This window comes from Podarcis melisellensis (assembly GCF_964234715.1).
Source record: "Podarcis melisellensis genome assembly, chromosome: 6".
Taxonomy (NCBI): Eukaryota; Metazoa; Chordata; class Lepidosauria; order Squamata; family Lacertidae; genus Podarcis; species Podarcis melisellensis.
Window position 1 is genome coordinate 97,555,289 of NC_138538.1, and position 20,296 is coordinate 97,575,584.

Genomic DNA, 20,296 nt, shown 5'->3' on the forward strand with positions numbered 1-20,296 from the left:
TATGAGCTGCTTTGTTTGTAGAAGGCTGGTGTTGGGTATAGAGTTGTGAGTATAGTAAATTCAGTTAACCTGAATTTAAACATGTACATTCCAGAATACTTTAATCAGGATGAAGTCTTAGCTCATCTTCACATCTGTTCCTCTTTTTCATCATAGATTCAAAACATGTCAGACATAAAGCAGTCCCTCTCAAGCTGTTTTGATTGGTGTGTTTTCTGGGTGTTGCTAAAGTAATAGTAATAATTATAATGCTAACAAATTCTTTGCAAGTATTCTAATTGGGCCAAGGTGAGTGGGAACATGCCCATTTCATTCCGGAACGTGGCACAGGTTTAACAAAAGTGGTGTTACCTGAGGGTAAAACCAGCTACTTAATGAAGTTGTGTTTTACATTAATGAGTTTACAGAACAAGCCCTGCGGTGAGTCTGGCCTTGGGCTTGCCCTGTAAGCAATTTTAATGCGGAAGATCAATAATTAAATTGTTCTTTCTGTCCTCCTGCCACCCATCCCACTCCCTCTTGGCCTGCTGCCAGGGGCTTTGGCTGCTGTGTTCTGCAGAGATCCGCCCCTACGAATGGCTAAGAAGAAAATGTTAAGTGTCTCCCTGAACTGTACATGGGCTGGGCCCTCTTTTTTTTATTATTTGCAAGGTGAGTCAGACTGAAGGCAAGTTCTCTTATTCCTGTCTAGAGTGATTCAGGCAGAGGAGGTGATAAAAAGCACCTGGAACAAGAAACGGAGGCCCGGGTGGAATTGTCCGCAGCTGCACGTCCACCACCACACAGCTTTGTCCCTCAATCTTGAGGTTTTTGCTTGGAAGAGTTGGATCTGAGCACTTTCTGGACAACACAGCCCTCCAAACCTCCCTGGAATGCCTCAGCCCTGGCTGGTGACTGCCAGCTGCCTTGCAATCACTCTCCTCCTCCCGTCAGCTGTTGGCATTCAAAGAAGAGAAGGTGAGGCAAACAAGCATGAAATCTTTCCACTTTAGTTTTTGGAAGTGGGCTTAATTTTGCAGTCTTCTGTCTCTCCCTGACACTTGTTTTTGTGTCAGGTGCACCGTGGGCCAGCTGCTGAGCAACCCCTTGTTGTGTGAGAGAAGTAGCTAAGCTGAAGACTCTTTCTCTTTATGAGCATGTGGAATGTCTTGGGAACTGGGCAGTAACGTTTTCAGCATGTGAGCGATAATGGAGGATGGGGCCAGATCTTCATCATCTAAGCTTCCTTCCTTAGGTCTGGCCCCTGTTTCTCCTCCAAAACCTTCTAGTTAGAGGTAGATGGTGAAGCGCACACTGGGGTCGCCTAGCAACTGCAAGCTTGCTCATGTATTATCTGTATCCTGATTGGGTGTCTGGGCTGAGATATGGTCACGCCCGGTAATCGGTCAGTGATGGGGACAAATGTCCTATCAGTCTAGGGGATAAGTCCACTATAGGTCTTTTAGTAAGAAGGTGACAAGTGGATGAATGTTGATCCCCAGTAAATTTAGATTCATTCAGGGACTTTTGAAAATGCTGTCCTTAGTGTTTTACTTCAATCTCCGGTTGGAATATACATTCAAATGAGACATGTTTATTCCAATACTTTTTATATGCTTCCTAGGGCAATGGGGAGGGGCTTTGGTTCAGTAGTAGAACATCTGCTTTGCATACAGAAGATATTGAGTTTCATTCCTTAGCATCTCCAGGCATGATTGGGAATGTCTCCAGTCTAAAATCCTGAAGAGTGAAAAGAGCTAGATAGAGCAACGGTCTTACTCTATATAAGGCAGTTGCTGCAATGGAAGAAACTGAGGGTGGGGATGGTCATTTTTAAAATAATTGTTTTAGATCTTGAGCTAGAAACAGAAATTCAGCTTTCAAAGTATATACAGTACATCATGCAAGTATATACGGTCCCTGTGTGCACTTGATCAACAGAGTTGGTGTTAATTCTTCACTTTTTGACGTTAGCAGGGTGGTTTCTATGATGTAATTCTCTCAGCATATCTACCAGCGTCTTCTAATTCTATGCATTTGACACTTTTCATAAACTCACTGTGGGCTAACATGTCAGAGTTCTTAACTTGGATTTAGTACCACTCATATGTTTGGCCACACATTTATATCAGTTTTACACCAGTGTTCCTATGGTGCCTTCCCTTAAGGAATCCTGTGAATTGTAGTTTGAAGAGATTGATGAGAATTTCTTATAAATCCCCAAACATTCATATATAGCCATGTAGAGAACAAGAATGAAGACAACTATAATTTGTTATATATAACAATTGTTTATAGACAAGGGGTGATTCCACACTAGATGTTTCAGTGTGGGACTGCCACGCTCTATTCATTCACTTTCTATTTCATTCATTCATTTTATTTGTATACCTCTTTTCAACACCCTGGGAATGGCTTCATTCTAAACCAGGTGAAAGTAGCCAAGGGGTCTCAAATCCCCAGTGAGCTAGGGACTTCCCCTCCATGCAAAGACAGGCTCTGGTGGATTGAGTGGACAAGACTAATAGCGCGTCCAACAGTCAAGAAGGTGGTTTCTGCATGTGTGTGTAGAGGGAAGTGAGCAAATGGGGCGCATCCACCTAGGAGAAAGAAAACTCTGACCTTCAACCTCTGCTGCTTTGCGGGATATTTTTGGGAGAAGAAAACGCTAAGGAGTAAACTATGGTTACCAGATGTCCCCATTTCCTGGGGACAGTCCCCGGATTTACAAATCTGTTCCTGGACAAAATACGTCCCTGGAATGTCCCCGGATTTCATATAATGTCCCCGGATTTATATTTTAAGTGTTGTAGATTTATTAGTAGGGAATGAATGTTGCATGATTGGTTCAACGGCACAAGACACAACATATAGGGACTTCCGGCAAGGCAAAATGGCGGGTGCCACGGCAGCGAGCAGCTTCTGAAGCCAGCCAGAGCCAACTGCACTATCAGGCTGGCTCCGGGCTGCTAAGACTGCCGCTGCCGCTACTGAGGGGGAACCGGGGATGCCCAGCATGTCAACTGGGGGAACCGCTGACACACACACCCCATGACCCAAATTGAGCTGGGAGCGAGAGTGTCCGGCCACCTGGCCGACTGCCCAGTGGCGCTCCAGAGCCGACACAGGGAGAAGGAGGAAAGGAGAAGAGAGAGAGAGAGGAAGGAGAAAAAAAGTGGGGAGCCCTGACCTTGCCATGCTGCCGCCGCCGCCACCACTGAAGAAGAGAGGTAGCAGAGCACCGGAAGGGCAAGCCCAGGCCTGACCGAGCCTACTCCATGGCAGGTAGCGCTCCAAGAGATCATGCCGGGGCCCAGAGGAGACCCAGAAGAGAAGATATTACTTCTTAATTTAAAAAAAAAAGATTATTTTTTGTTTTAAAAAAAATTAAAACTTTTGTCCCCAGATTATTTGAAAAAAATCTGGTAACCTTAGAGTAAACCCTCCACAAATCTGGAGTGGAGTCCCTAAGACTGGCACTTTGCACCCCTCCTTCCAGCAACTCCTGGAGTCCAACATCTTGCTCTGCTTTCCTCTGGACCACATCAGCGAGGCTGAGAGGGGGATTTTGTCATCTGGGCAGCCCAAGACCTCCTCACACACTGCCTAGGCTTGCATCCTGGGGAAGTCACTTCAGTGCTGGTAACTCAGGGGTTTGACGTCACCCCCAGAGGCACACTCCATTATCTCTTGAGATAGCCAGATGCTAACAACATACATGGCACATACATGTGCAAATCTACGCACACACATCCATACACAGCTGCCACAGGAAAAAATAGATCTCAGGGGAGAGGGAATTATAACCAACACTGAACTCGTAGAGCATGAGGAATCATAGATGCCAGTAGTGAACTTATTTTCCCAAATGTAGATGTTTATCTAGCCCACATGGCACCATCCATGGTAAAGAGGGAAGTATTAGCCTTGGGAAGACCTCAAGGTTTGCAGAAGTGCAAAAAATATTTAGGGGGAAAACTAATATATTTAGCAATGGTAATGTGAGGAGGGAGTACAATCCAACCCAGTGAAGAGTGAACTTTCTGTGCGGTTACAGAACACTGACTTCTTTTGTGTTCTAGAGTTGGAATGTTTGCAAATGGGAGGTCTAAGATGACCAATCTGGACAGGGAACACAGACCCTTTGTGTCCCTATTTTCCAGAGACAGTCCTGGATTTAGAGAAGCCATCCTGGTTTCTGATTTGGTCCTGGAATGTCCTGCTTTTTCTTAGGACATCACTATTTTCATTAGAGAAATGTTGGAGGGTATGGTAGAATGTCCCTGTTTTCATCAGAGGGTATGGAGTTATGTAACCCCTGAGCCAAGGAGATAACTATACAACCTTTAGAAGACATCTGAAGACAGCCCTCTATAGTTTTATTATGTTTTTATATACATGTTGGAAGCTGCCAAGAGTGGCTGTGGCACCCCCATCAGATGAGCGGGGTAAAAATGACAAGGTATGGTCATTTTGTATGGTTGCATGTCCCTATTTTCATCAGAGAAATTTTGGAGGGAATGGGAGCAAGCTCTTGAACCAAGAGGCAGGGAAAACAGGTGTGAACAGGAAGGAGTGGAAAAGGGGACAGAATAAGGGGCTTAACACTTAATATTATCTAAACCCGTTATGTATATTTATGCACTAGGAAAGAACCTTGAAATGACAGGAGTTACCTTTTCATTTTGCCCACCCAACACAAACAAAGGAGCTTGTGACCACCTTCAGTTGTTTTACTACATCAAAATTCAGTTGGTTTAAGTTCGGATGTTCCAGGTGCACTGAGGTGAAAGTAGCACTAAATAACAGCCTGCTTGTGTCTGACATCTTTGGCTTTGACAGCTTCAGGTCTATAAATGCATCAGTCCTTCTCACTGAATGAGCAGAAGGGAAAGCACTGACCCCAGAACACTGCCCTGCATTAAAAAATGGAAGGTAAAAAAGGCAGCATTCCCACTTGCCTGCCAAGATGTTTAGTGCCTTAGTAGCAATGTGGGAAGCTGATGGTGTAGTACCCAATTCATCTTTCCACATTATCCCCCAAAAGAGGGGGGGGGGGAATAAGGCAAGTTCCTTTACATCTTACTTCAGAAGGCTCTTTTCCCATAGCGGCAGAGCAGGCACAGCTGATCCCCTTCTTTTGGAGCTTGGCTGCAAGGCCCAAGAACAAAATGGTGCTCCCTCATTCCACATACAGAAGCCAAGCATACTGGCAGTTGCATCTTACTTCAGTCTTAGTTCAGCACTGGAGGCAGGACAGTGTCATCTGCTGCACCTGAGGGCAGAGGGCTGGCTGAGGAGGCGCAGGTCACATCCAGCTCTGTCCTCCAACACATTGCTGCTGACCTGTCCCCTCCCAGCACCTGTATCTTGCTTACCCTGCAATTTCTCTCAAATCCATCAGTTTATATTCACCTCATTCTGAGAGGCCAGCGGGGAGGGGAGTCTGTCGCAGCAGCAGCGGGAGACACGTGTCTCTTCACCAGCCTGACTCCTCTCGGCCTCTCGGCCTCACTCCTCTCCTGCTCCACCTTCTCAGTCTGAAATTCCCTCCGCCACAGACTCTTCTTGCTCACTAAGCCCTGTTACCCCCCCCCCCAGTCTTTCTTCTTTTTCTTCTCCATGTGACTGCTGATTGTTGTCCCACCACCACTCCCTGGGCTCTGAGCCTTACTTCCCTTGGGGTTCCCCAGCTGGTTCCTCTGTGTCCAACCAGTCCCAGACATATCTAAAGTTTTATTGTGAAAGCCCATCTCAGCACTGAGAATCTCATTCAGAAAAGCTATGTGAAGAAACTTCACAGGCATCAGCACTGGGAAGAAGTGTGACATCACCATGCAGTTACAGACACGCTTATCGTGATGTAATGGCCTCCAAAGAGGCTATTGACAGACACAAAGCATTGAGAAAACAACAGCAGCAGCAGAATCAAGGCAAGGCTGGATGACGTAATCTGTAAGCAAGTTGAGCTATTGGCTATGAAAATTGCTGTGCGGTGCTAATTATATGTGTTGGTCAATCTAATCAGCAGTCATTGCCATATTAGGCTTTTTTAAGTTAGGAAAAATAAATGTGCAAAGAGTGTCAAGTCTTTCTCTCACTGGGAGGGTAAACCTGTGTCTGAATTTCACCACTCCGGAAGAAAAGCGAAGACTCACAGGACTAAATGCTCTTTCATACAAAAGAATTCCTTCTACATAGGAAAATAACAGACGGTACTAGATAAGTGTAAAGAAGCCTTCAGTCATGGGATTCTCCACATCTGCAGGCTGAATTGGTGCAACTCTTTCCCCCCACAATATATTTACCACCCCCTCAGTGAGAACTAAGATGCTGTGGTTTAAAGTGGTCTTTATATAAAATAGCAACTGAGACACAACATGAGAGCCAGTTAATTTAGATACGACACAGAATTTAACAAAGCAAGCTTTGCTATGGTTTAGCCTGACAGCTACATTTACGAAATGTGGTTTGTGATTGGCTGGCAAATCAGAAAGCTGGTTTTGAGCTGGCATTGCAAACTATGATTTTTTTATTTATGGCTTGGTGTGATGTCTGAATGGACTAATGCTGAACAGATTAATCTGTGATTAGTGCACTGCAAACTATCGTTTAGAATGCTATCTGTGAACTTAGTCAATTTCTCCCTTAAACAGAAGGAAGACAAAGATCAGTGTTCTTTCTTGGTATTCGTTTAGTTTCAGTTATCATTACTTTTGCCTTAGGCATAAGCTTTGAAGCCAAAGTCCCCCTCTCCCCACACCAAGTAACCACCTAGAGAGCATTTGTGTTCCACCAGCAAGTGGGGGGAGAGCTGCAGAAGATATTGATGTGGGGAGGGGGAGTCTAGTTTCTCTGTCCTGCACTAGTCCACCACTCCAAGTCCCTCGCTCCAAACACTGCTTTTCCCTAACAGAAGTAGCCTTTGTGATTAAGTTGCAAACCTCTTCTTCACCCCCCCCCCCAAGCTCCTAAGAAGGGAGAGAATCTCTGGTCCAGTCAGGGTGGAAGAATGAGGAGAAGTTTTCCCACTCTCACTTGCTGCCTTCCCAGTAAGAACTGTCTCACAGTAATTATTTAAGAAAACAATATGCATAGCCTGTTGGCATCTGTCTGTCTCAAGAGACAATGGAGTATGCTTCTGGGGGTGAAATCATACCACTGTGTTACCAGCCCTGGTGACCTCCCCGGGGCATAAGCCTGGGCAGTGTGTCTAGAGGTCCTGGGCCACCCAGATGACAAGGAACACCCCCCCCCCTGATGTGGTCCAAAGGAAAGCAGAGCAATACATTCCACACCAGCTTGGCTGCAGGAGTTGCCAGAAGGGGTTGTAAACGGCACCATCCAACCACCTGAGGGACTCCACTCCAGATTTGTGCAGGGTTTACTCCTTAGCCTTTTCTTCTCCCAAAAATATCCCGCAAAGCAGCAGAGGTTTAAGGTCAGAGTTTTCTTTCTCCTGGATGGGCTCCCTTCCCAGGTGGATGAGCCTCCCCTGCTCCTCACTTCCCTCTACACAGCACATTTAGAAACTGCCTTCTTGACTGTTCGACCCATTGGTCTCACCCTCCCAATCCACTTTGCCTGCAGGGGAAGTCCCTAACTCACTGAGGGTTTGAGATCCATCTCACAAGGGGTATGACCTCTGGTGGGATACATGTCATGCTCTTTCTGGGGTAGTTTATCCACCTATAGTCTCCAGCCTGCACTCAGCTCTCACCTGTGGCTCCTTGCCGCTCTCAGCATGCAGCAGCGCTCACACTCCAGGAATACATAGCTATATGCTCCATAATTAAGGAAACATCTAGTTTGGCCCTCAGTAACCTGTGTAACGTAGACACTTGTCTCAATCACACACCACAGTTTTCAGTGTATGCCTAAAAAGGCAATGCCCTACTTGGGTTTAAGGTTTAAGAAGCCGCACCACGTCTTCCTGTCCTCTGAGTCATTTTGAGACACGCTGAGATGATTTGTTTTTTTTTAAATAAAATGTGGAGGAACACACACCCAGAATTCCTTGCAGCATGCTATTTGAGCCTGAGATACTGGGAAAGCAGGGAATGACCCACTTCTGCGGTGATGGGAGGCTCCCACACAAGCTAGATGGGGCATTGAAGGAGCCTGGGAAAGCAAAGGAGGCTGTTGGCGGGCACATGGGCTGAGGCTCTGCCTGGGGGGCGGGGGGGGGGCTGATTAAATTCCAGGTGCTTCTGAGTGAGCGTTGAAGGGTATGAGATCAGCTCTACTTGGCTTGGCAGCCTTGGCAGACCCAGGATCCGGCTGATGCGTTGGAACCTCTCAGGTGCTCGGAATGCAAGTGTCGTGCCTGAACCTGATCGTATGTGTTGGCAGCCAAGCTGAGGATTAGCAGGAGCAGCTGTGGAGAGCAGCTCTTGCTGTTTCAGAGACTAGCAAAAGCACTGTAACAACCACAATAATTCTGCAAACTTTGTAGGTGACGGAGATGTGATTCTTAAGTATATGGTTCTCCATAGTATTCATTACAAAGAGGTTGGCTATGAAAATTTCCCTCTGCTTTTTTCTGGGTTTGTTGGTCTCTGCACACAAACATGGGGGCATGGGGGAGGGGGGGGAGGCAATCTAAATCCCGTGCTTGGAAAACAGAAATTCAGTACTGAAAATAAACCACATTAATAAAATGTTGGTAGATTTGTTTATTTTGCAACTCCTCCTCAAAATTCACCTTAACGCCTTAGGGCACAGCTACACTGCCAACCTATACTGGTTTATACTTGTTCATGTTTCATGGCTTCTCCCAAATAACTCTGGGAAACGTAGTTTGGCCCGCCTGCAGCCTTCTAGCAGGCTTTGCAGCTCCGCCTTTCCTGGTACATTAACAGCCAGCCCAGAAGAGCCCAGAAGAGCTTGGGGAAGGAAATCCTTCAGGTACAGGTTTGCTGCTGTTTTGTTCCTGGGGTCCAGATGTTATTATAGAGGGTCCTGAGTGTAGGAAGAGAGAGACATTCAAGTCCATGAATTCTCCAAGGTCTAAGATGGAATATCCATAGTGCCTGAGAGTCTCTCCTAGGGGAGCCATATTTTCCTTGTTGAGTAGGTCAGTGTTTCCCAACCTTGTGCCTCCAGCTGTTATTGAACTACAACTCCCATCATCCCTGACTAGCAAGACCAGTGGCAAGGGATGATGGGAATTGTAGTCCAAAAACAGCTGGAGGAACAAGGTTGGGAAACACTGGAGTAGGTCATGAGGCTCACTCTCCTTTCTTAGAGAAGTCCTGTCAATGGAAGAAACTGGGAAACAAGTTGCTTGCCATAGAAACAGGGAGGCTTTTGATATGGGACTGAGGGAACACCTCCCCTGATGTTTCAGCATGAGAATCTTTTTAAATACAGTATAGATATAAAATTCATGTTCTGTTTTATTTTAACCCAGATTGATTAGTTCATATAGATTCCAGTATTTTAAAACGTGGTCCTGCTGCAACAGCTATGGAGAATGACCCCATCGGTCCACTGGCGCACTTTTCAAAGTACCAGGGTAGGCTGCAGACCCCTCTCCTCGTGGCACAGCTGCTTCTGGTTTTTCCTCATCAGCCACTTTCTCTTTCTGCTTCCAGGCCAAGACACTTTAAAGACTTAGCATATTGATTGGAACAGAGTCCCCTTTGTAGGATGCAATGCCAACACTGCTTTTGGATATCAGCACCAACTTGCTATTTTTATTTTTAAATTTTATGATAGGCTGTTATTGGAAAATATGGTATAGACATTTTTATAATAAACAAAATGTATAGGAAGAGATGGAAAGGGGGATTTGTTCTCTGGACAATGCTTCTTTGCTGATCTTGTTCATGACTCTAACCTTGAGTTATGAGTTGTTGGTTTTGCTTATGCACATGCTGTGAAGTGGGATTAATGATATTACTAATAAGAGTGACAAGAGTTTCCTGGTTCCATATTAATTCCTCATCTGTGTTTCTTTCCTTCCATCACTAATATTCTTGCTGTTTTAGCTCCCGTTTCATTTTGCCTGAAAGGGAGTTGAATCGCTGGTGTTAAATTGAAAGGGCAATGGAGTAGAGTGAGAGAAATGAAGACTAAGAGAAGGCATGGCAGTGCCTTAAGCCCAAACTACTCCATTTGAAATAACCACAGGGCACAGTTCTTATAGAATGGTGGAGCTGGAAAGGGATCCTGAGGGACATCTAGTCCAACCCCCTGCAAGACAGGAATCTCAGCCAAAGCATTCACATTAACTAAAGCATATTAGGTTGCAGTGGTTTGCTTTTAAAAACCCAAATATAGAAAACTAGCATGCTGAGGAAGCTGGCCTGTCAGCACTGGAACCAATGGACCAGCCAGTTTTCTGTGATGAGGGAATCAGGCTAATGTTAGAATCATAGAATCATAGAGTTGGAAGAGACCACAAGGGCCATCGGGTCCAACCCCCTGCCAAGCAGGAAACTAGTTGCATGACTAGTCACTGCAGTTTGCGTAGCTTGGATCTGAGCTTATCAACAGGGTGGCCTTTAAATGTATATCATCAAGTAAAAATGGCGAGCCAATTTCTGGAGCTGCCAAATGGGTCGTTGTTCTTGAATGGTGCGAACTCTTCTCTCTGCTTTCAGCCTGCCATTGCAATGGGAAATCCAGGCAGTGCACGTTCGACAGGGAGCTGCTCAGACAAACAGGAAATGGATACCGGTGCCTCAACTGTGCCGAAAACACAGAGGGAAATAATTGTGAGCGGTGTAAGGAGGGCTTCTACCGCCAGGAACCTCGAGGACGTTGTGTATCCTGCAGCTGCAACCCCAAAGGTATGCAGGGACTGAGGGGCAGGTGGGAAAGCCCCTCACCCCCAATCTTATGGGACTGCAGTGTCTGTTGAGGTTCTACTGCTGCATATCTCTGTCTACACTCAACCCAAATATGTTGGCAAAATAAGCCAGTTGTCACAAATGTTCTGGCACCCTTAAAGCCACTCACTGCGTGGAGAATTGGGGTTCCAGTGCATACCCTGAGTTGGGTTCCTCTGAATGAGATCAGGGAGAGGAGAAGCCAAAAGCAGCTGTTCTCCTAAACACAATCAAGGAGCACTTCCAGACTGTTACTATTTTCAGGTGGAAATCCAACTTGCACAATCATAGTTGGCTAAGAAGTCTTGTGCAACAAACTGCTTGCCTGAAAGATTGGACTTTCTGCAATAGGGAAAGTGAAGGTGGAATCCACTGGGAAATGTGGAGTGACACTTGCTTTGCCATAACATCATCTAACCACCCTGCGAATAAGTGAAGATGAATGCTCAATGCATTACCTGTTTGGAAGCCTGCCAGGTCTGTAGGACTCCAAAAACTTGTTTTTGTTATTGTGGAATGGGGACCTGAAGGTACGCCTCAAGGCCTCAGTGAGGTTTATAATGCTAACCACAATGAACTTCTATCCTATTGTTGTTTTTAATTAGATACCACATTCTGATGTGTTTTTCCCAAAACCAGCTTCAATCTGAATGTGAAGCAAAACAAAACAACCTAGCTGTGTTCTAAGCCGGTAATGCGTACAGAGCCTACGTAGCTTGGTTATTTGGGCCAGAAGGAAAAATAGGCAGCATCAGTCTCCCTTTTGGCAAAGTTTACTATGTAGTCACTTTCTGCATTGGTTGTTCCTGTGGAGCAGAAATAGCACTGGATACCTTTGGTCAGCTGTGAGGCAAAAATGGTGCCAGTGGTGTACATCTGCTAAAGTGTTACATCTAGAGATTTGCATAATATAATGTGCTGATCCCAGCACAGGTTTGTGCTTCCCCTTATTTGAGCTGTATGAACTTTAGGACAGCCTTTCTAGGTCCTTTTCCCTTCTGGAAGAAAGCAATGGAGACTTAGGGCCAAAGTAATTGTGATGCTGATCATGCCACTTGCAGGCATGTCAGTTGATTTTTATCAAGACCACAGCATGCAGGGACATTTAGTCCTTTCCTCTCCTCCTGTGGTCCTGACAAAAGTAGTCTGGTCCTGCTATTACCTCTGGGAAAGAAGCCTTCATTGGCACCAGTGGATACTTCCCTCCAGGGGCTCATGGTGTGTGTGTGTGTCCGTGCGTGCGTGCACGACAGAAAGAGAGAGAGAGTGAGTTGTGGGGAGTGATTTTCATCAGACCTGAAGCAAAGGAGGAAAGTGTTACCCATCTCCTCCCCACATACCAGTCCCAACAAAAATCCCCAACAAAAATTTATTAATTTTGTTCTAAAAACTGATGTGATTACAAGTTTAGCATCATTTCTAGTTTGGCCCTTGCTTTGCCTTTGTAATAATCAGTTCATTTACTAATTTATAGATTGGGTAGATATTTTGGGGGCAGAGGAACAAACTGCTTCTCTTGAAGAACCTCCAAGCAATAGAGTCTACCAATTCAAACCTGAACCATTGCCACTTTTCTGGCAATATTCCACAAAACCAGGTTTCAGCCTATTTCATACTGCAGAAGAGCATCGTATTTGTACATGCCAAAGCAACTTTTTAGACGAAGTGTGCCTGAGTAGTTCAGCAATGTGCCAGTCATGACAAACCAAGCAGGAGAGGAACTTTGCACAGTGGAACTGAATGACTACTGCAGCAACTCTCCTTGTGTTTCCTTGGAATTGCTATAAACCTGATGAGAATCATAAATATTGACCCGATTGCTGTCTCTACTACTCCTTCTTCACAGGTTCTTTCAGTGTACAGTGTGATAACCAGGGACGATGCCACTGCAAACCTGGTGTGACAGGTGATAAATGTGACCGATGCCAGGACAATTTCCATTCCTTCTCAGAATCTGGCTGCAGAGCTGCTGGGCAAATACAGTAAGTGCTGTCGGGTCGGTGGAGCTAGAATCATAGAATCATAGAATAGAATCATAGAGTTGGAAGAGACCACAAGGGCCATCGAGTCCAACCCCCTGCCAAGCAGGAAACACCATCAGAGCACTCCTGACATATGGTTGTCAAGCCTCTGCTTAAAGACCTCCAAAGAAGGAGACTCCACCACACTCCTTGGCAGCAAATTCCACTGCCAAACAGCTCTTACTGTCAGGAAGTTCTTCCTAATGTTTAGGTGGAATCTTCTTTCTGTTTGTTGCTGGCTAATGTGTTCCAATGGAGCTTCATTTGAAAATGGTCCTTTGGTTTTCTCAGGAATTGTGATTGTGATCCAGCTGGCAGCACGGGCCAGTGTGTTTCAGGACGTTGCATCTGCAAGGCAGCTGTTGAAGGAGAGCGATGTAGCAGGTGCGTGCACAAAGATTGCATGGCTAAATGTTTTCATGGTGCTCAGAGTTGTCACGATCAAGGAATCCACTTGGTAGCTCAAGTTGCTCTTTCACTTAGCATACAAACCCAACAGAAATGTAGCTTTCTCTCTGACTGGAGAGGCTATGGGGATTGAGTTCAGCGTGCAAGCATGGAATGTGGAATCTAGTGCCAGTGTTTTGGATAGTGAGAACTTCAGTTTCCACTGAGAAAGCAATGTGTCTTCTGTAATATTTGGAAATGTAGGTCTGTGGTGTCTGGTTGGCCAGAACAGAGCTTCAGAAGCCAGGAAGGGGGCTTTCAGTCAATGCACAGCTATACAACTTTCAGCCTTCATCCTTGCACTTCCCCATCCTCCTGCCTCTTCTGCCCACTTAACCCCAATCTCCATTCCATTCGCATTATTCCTTCCATTGAATTCTTGCCTTTTGCTGTGTGCTGGTTCAAACATTATTTATTTATTTATTTTGCCTTTGTATTCGTTGCTTTGGCGTGTAGGGGGGGTTAAGGGAGGGGTAGAACCTCTGGAGGATACGTCACACTCCCTCTGGGATACTTGGTCCACCTGTGATTCCCAGCTTGCACTCACCTCTCACCTGTGGCTTCTAGAAGGTATCAGCATGCGTCAGGAACAACTTTGACTGACCAGCTAAAGCAGGTGAGGGTAGGTTTGGTCCTGCTCATACCAAACCCACAGACACTAGACATGCTGACCAGAGGGGAAAGCTACCGGTAGTTGACAGCAAACCCAATCTAAGCCAGTTCAGTGCATGATGGGCTAGTAAAACAGGCTGACTTTGCAATGTGGGCACTGCTGTGCCATTAGTTGTGGTAATGATGATGACTGGAATTTTCTGTGCTAATCTGGATAGCAGCATAGCATGCCCTCCAACATTTCTTTGATGAAAATAGGGACGTCCCATTCCATAATGATAATTTTAATATTTATACCCCACACATCTTACGGGGTTGCCCCAGCCATTCTGGGCAGCTTTCAATATATATAAAACATTAAATATTAAAAAAACCCTTCCCTATACAGGATTGCCTTTATGAAGCTCGGGGGTCGGATAATTCCATACCCTCCAACATTTCCCCAATGAAAATAGGGACGTTCTAAGGGAAAGCAGGACATTCCGGGATCAAATCAGAAACTAAGACAGCTTCTCTAAATCAGGGACATCCTTGGGAAATTGGGACACTTGAAGGGTCTGGCATAGTGGTACCCCACAATGGGCCACTGACAAATAATTAATGGAAAGTAAAAAAGCATAACACTTTTATTTCTGATTTAATGGCAGCCCTGATTCACGTCACTGTTTGAGTCCATGCTGAGGCCAAAATGGCATGTGCACAAGTTGCACTGAGCTCAGCACATCACAGATCCACACCTTACATTAAGAAGCACATCCAGCCCACATTTAAATCTCATGACACCCCACAAAGAATCCTGTGAACTGCAGCTTGTTGCTGAGAATTATAGCTCTGTGTGGGAAACTACAGTTCCTCGGATGCGTTTGGGGAAGTAATGTACTTTAACAGTGTGGGTGGCGCTGTGGTCTAAACCACTGAGCCTCTTGGGCTTGCTGATCAGAAGGTCAGCGGTTCAAATCCCTGTGACGGGGTGAGCTCCTGTTGCTCGGTCCCAGCTCCTGCCAACCTAGCAGTTCGAAAGCACGTCAAAGTGCAAGTAGATAAATAGGTACCACTGCGATGGGAAGGTAAAGGCGCTTCCGTGTGCTCTGATTTCTGTCATGATGTTCCGTTGCACCAGAAGTGGTTTAGTCATGCTGGCCACATGACCCAGAAAACTGTCTGTGGACAAACGTCGGCTCCCTCAGCCTGAAAGCAAGATGAGCGCCACAACCCCATAGTTGCCTTTGACAGGATTTAACCAACCAGGGGTCCTTAACCTTTTTTACTTTAACTGTGTGTATGATGTGCTTTAAATGAATAGCGTGTATCTACTCTCAAATCCACAATTTCACCAGATTATAGCACAGGCTAGAATCCCGTTTCTGTACCTTCTGGAGCAGTTACCTCAGTGCCTTTGTGTGTGTGGTGAGTGCCAGTCATTCTGTCATGAAGTCATCACTTGAACAAGAATGGTAGCACAGGATTTGTAGTAATGACTGACATCAGAGCCATCAAGTTTTTATTGACTGGAGGGTGCAGCTATCCTGTCACAACAGATAAAGCAGAGGTATCCGGATTGGAAATTCAGTATGTCAGCTTTCTCTGTGTGAATATGAATGCACAAGAGAATAATTGTGTGGTGTGTTAATTTACCCCTTGCACAGTTGTAAGCAGGGCTATTACAACCTAGATGCCGGAAACCCAGAGGGCTGTTCTCGATGCTTCTGTCATGGGCACTCAACAGCATGTTCCAGCGCAGAAAATTATAGCATCCATAAAATCACCTCCACCTTCGAGCAAGGTAAAATACTTCACTGGGGTTTGCCTTTTCTCTTTTTCATGATCAATACACTTGGTGTTACACTGAACTTTCAATTTTACATTTTCTATTGGTGCAGGGAAACATTAGCTGCCTCCATTACCAGACTGAAGTTTGTTTGCTGGTGGTGAGGTTTGCCAAATGGAGAAGCAGAGCAATAGGACTAAACAATCGCTTTATTTCTTAAAATCAGCAGCATAATATTATGTCAGTTACATGATCTGGGAAGACTTGGGTGATCTTTATGCAAAATAGCTAAGAAAGTGGTTCCACTTATATTCTTTCTGAACCAGCAAAGCAGCTGGGAAATGGCAAAGGAGCTGAATCAGTGATGAAGTCATAATGTAAAGGAAGAAGACAAATAGATCTGAGTCTTTGTGTGGAATGCAAAAATACTTAGCCTTGGGTCAAAATTGCTAACTTTGTTCCAGTTTATACAATCAGAAAGTTTAGAATAGCTTTTCTAGGATCAGAAGAGTTTTAAGGAGATGCAACTAGAATGACAGAAACATTATTTAGCATGGTGGGTGCACAGCTTTCTCTTGTCCTCCCATGGCCATCTTTGGTCAAACAGGTTGTGGAGGTTTCTGATGCAGTATAGAAACATGTTGGCACAGATGATAATCAGTGTTTGCACATAATGGACAATGCTGGCTCTGGCACACGACCTTCATCTCTCTAGAAAACTCTGGAATGCACATTGCAGGTGTAGAGTGCATGTCAGAAATGCCCCACCCAAAAGTATTGCAGATAGAAAATGAGCATATTGGGGAGAAGGCTAGGTTGATTCTCCACCCCCACCCCAACATGCTAGTTTTCTAGGTGTGGGGGAGGTTTCTTTTCATGGGTCAATATTCAAGTGCTCAGCACTCTCCCCAGCAACTTGAAGTACTTGCTACAGTCCAGAAAGCTTTACTGCCTGATTCTTCTTACTGTAAAAATGGGTCCTCTTGTGATACAGTGCTTTCCTAAGCATATGACATCACTAATCTGCCATGAGCTTGGAGACATGGCATATCCTTCCTTCGGACTGTTTGTTGCTTCTTTCCTCCAGTCATATTTCCTGAATCGTTGGGTATGGTTGGATTTGCAGCTCATTTTAATTAGCTGTTGGTTTCCTTGTATTCCAGGTGATGAAGGATGGCAAGCGCAAGGAAATGGGTCTCCTTTGCAGCTCCAGTGGTCTTCACATTATAAAGAAGTTTATGTGGCAGCAAGAAGGCCAGATCCTATCTATTTCATGGCTCCAGGTGTGTGTTTCCATATCCCATGCTGAACAGGGGCAGCCACAAGGACTATTGAACTTCTCTATTTATTTGCCACTATTATCAAATGTCTCACATATTGACGCCTGTTGGTCCACTTGCATGCAGAAATCCTAGTACATATTCTTGCTGGCTTGCAGACAATTCGAACACTCAAGTTAGAACAGGAATTGCTCTTAATTCTGGATAATTTCCTTCTGCCCCATTTTAAATGTGTGTTGAAAGTGTGTTTACAAGACTAGGTTGAATTTCCAGAAAACATGGCATGGTTTTATGACAACAGATCAGAGGTAGGCAACCTAAGGCCTCTCTTCCCAAGGGGTTCTTTATTCTCCAAATATCAACTAAGTCCATATTGTCAGTCGTGTCAAAAAAAGTTTTTGGTAGTCTACCATCCTTAGTAGGCCCAATCGCCTTCTTAATCCGGTCCGCAGACGGTCCAGGAATCAGCATGTTTTTGCATGAGGAGAATGTGTCCTTTTATTTAAAATGCATCTCTGGGTTATTTGTGGGGCAGAGGAATTTGTTCATCCCCCCACCAAAAAAATATAGTCTGGCCTCACATGGTCTGAGAGACAGTGGACCAGCCCACAGCTGAAAAAGGCTGCTGACCCCTGCAATAGATCCATTCATTATATCCTATCCCCACCCATAAATTCTGAAATCCATGGCTGGAATGTCACTTTCCTCATGTCTAGAATCATGGAATTGTAGATGACCCAAGGGTCATCTAGTCCACCCCCCTGCAATGCAGGAATCTCAGCTAGAGCATCCCTGACAGTTGGCCATCCAACCTCTGCTCAAAAACCTCTGAGGATGGAGGGGATGGAGAGTCCACCACCTCTCGTGGGAGTCTGTTCCCCTGCCAAACAGCTCCTACTGTCAGTAAGTGTTTCTGAATATTCAGAATCTCCTTTCTTATACTTTGAAGCCGTTGCCTCGAGTCCTACCCTCCAGAGCAGAAGAAAACAAGCATGCTCCTTTCTCCATGTGACAGCCCTTAAGATATGGCTATCATATCTCAGTCTCCTCTTTTCCAAGCTAAACATATCCAGCTCCTTCAAGCTAAGTTTCCAGACCCTTGATCATCTTGGTCACCCTCCCCTGCACACGTTCCAGCTTGTCAGCATCCTTCTTAAATTGTGGTGCCCAGAACTGGACACAGTATTCCAAGTGTGGTCTGACCAAGGCAGAATCTCAGTCTTCATAGCAGTCAGTCACATGAAACCCACCTGAAACAGGTCTTCAAAGCTTTTGGAAAGAATTGGAGTGTGTTAGCCTTCTGGTAGTCAGATGAGAATGAGTTCCAGAGCTGTGGGGCCACCATAGAAAAGGCCCTTTCACTTGTGTCATCCACAATGACCTTAGTTGAGAGCAAATTTTGAAGCACTCCATTGTTAGTCTTCATGTTCAAGCAGGCTGATATCAATGGGATTTAGGTCATAGGTATTGATGGGGTCCTTTGAAATTCTCCTTCCTGTTATACCGAAGGCTAGTCCCGTCAAATCAAGGTCTACAGTGGTACAGGTCACATTTGCATTTTACTTGCAAATGCCACATTTTGACCTTTTGTTTCTTTTGTGTGTATTTTGTAGCCAGGTTCCTTGGGAACCATCAACTGAGTTACGGCCAGAAGCTGTCTTTTGATTATCGTGTGAACCGACCTGGACGTCACCCTTCACAGCATGATGTAATACTGGAAGGAGCTGGTTTAAGAATCACTGCCCCACTCATGCCTAATGGAAGGATGTTGCCTTGCAAAGCCAGCAGGACCTATACATTCAGGTAAAATGCTTAGGACTTAAGAGAACACTCATATGTCAAACACTCCAGTGCAACTCAAAGCAATGATAGACAAGTTTTCCTCAAAAGGAGCTTGCCCTCCGCTACTAATCTGCAATGTGCAACTTCCAGAGATTTGCACATGCATCCTTAGATCATGCTCTCAGTTCACACAAAGTAGAGTTGAGGCCCTCAATTCCTAACCAGTCCCTGACATGAACTGAATATCTTGTACATGTCCCAGAATCCTCTTCGATGGGCAGCAAGTTGTCAGCACAGAAAGTGTTCCAAGAAGATGGAAAGTTTGAAAACTGCTGGCTTTGGGTATTGCTTACCCAGGAGGATCTAGTTGCTGTCCTTCAAGTCATGAAAATAACATCAGCAAAGCCCAGTTAAGCTACCTGAATCAGAGAAGTTGCCTACATCAATTCCTGGTCCATAAAGCCACTTTATTTCTTTTTAACTTAAGTTGTCTTTTATTGTGATGGATTTACCCAATGAGCCCTCTCAGTGGAAGCCTTGCACAAGGACTCTTGCTTGCACAACAGTTCTTCTCCCCCTTGTGCCCCCTGCATCCCCTGAAATTAGCTCAAGGGGTGGTCAGGAGAACCCCCAGAGCAGCATTCTTCTGTCTGGCAAACTGGAATACTTGCGCAGACAGGACTGGAAGAGTGTGATGTTGAATTCCAGCCATTGTTGCTCATGTTGCAACATGTTCTAGTGGTAAAAAATATCATTAAGAAAACACAAGTTGCACCCTAGGATTACTGAAGAAAGCACTGTTTGTGAAGACCAAAATGCTGAATTTTGTATTTGTTTTTTATTTCACTGAATCTTGGAGTAAACTGAATTTTATGCTCCTTTCCACATTCTGTGCTTCCTTGGTCACAGAGTGTTACTGTTTTTCCATCTGATTTGCAGTTTTGGCCTTACCCTTTGATCAGCAGTTCAACAGCAGTGTGCTGTAATCTTCCATGGGTCTTAAAATTCACTCCTAGTTGCATTTTGTACACAAGTATGGTGATGCAGAGACTGCTCGTATAACTTCTTGTGTCTTTCATCACCTCTGCACTCAGGTTGGATGAGCACCCAAGCAGCAACTGGAGCCCTAGGCTGAGCAGCAAAGAGTATCGCCAGTTAATTGGGAACCTGACAGCTCTTCGGATCAGAGCCACTTATGGAGACAGTGAGTTGGGCGTAGGATAGTGAAATCTGGGCTAAAGAATGGGTCATATACATTTCTTCTGATTATTTATTACTTTACTGTTTCTGTCTTCTCTTATAAACCCTACTTTGTAGTTGTTTCCTCTCTGCAAGTAAATTGCATTTCTGTGAAGGATCAAAGGTAGCTGCTCGGGTGCCTGGTGCGGGGGGCTGTCCTGCAGCCAGGGGTGGGGCAATCCACACGTGGCGGGGGGGGGCAAGCTTCTCCTACGCTTGGAGCCTCTCCGCCGCCTCCCCCTCAGCCGTAGGGCGGCTGAGGGAGAGGCAGTAGACAGAGGCAAGTCCCATGCTGCCATTTCAGGCAGCGTGGAACCTGCAGGCACTTAAGCC

At 45.3% G+C, this 20,296-nt stretch overlaps 1 protein-coding gene across 1 annotated transcript in view; it reads left to right on the plus strand.

The window, feature by feature from the left end:
* The first annotated feature begins 642 nt into the window (after positions 1-642).
* LAMC2 (laminin subunit gamma 2) overlaps positions 643-20,296 on the plus strand; it is a 43,712-nt gene continuing 24,058 nt past the window's right edge. The window contains exons 1-8 of the mRNA XM_081915045.1: positions 643-957; positions 10,587-10,775; positions 12,661-12,796; positions 13,127-13,219; positions 15,541-15,677; positions 16,826-16,945; positions 18,556-18,745; positions 19,819-19,928. Of these exons, the coding sequence (XP_081771171.1) occupies positions 873-957; positions 10,587-10,775; positions 12,661-12,796; positions 13,127-13,219; positions 15,541-15,677; positions 16,826-16,945; positions 18,556-18,745; positions 19,819-19,928 (1,060 nt within the window). The 5' untranslated portion in view covers positions 643-872. The remainder of the gene's footprint in view (positions 958-10,586; positions 10,776-12,660; positions 12,797-13,126; positions 13,220-15,540; positions 15,678-16,825; positions 16,946-18,555; positions 18,746-19,818; positions 19,929-20,296) is intronic.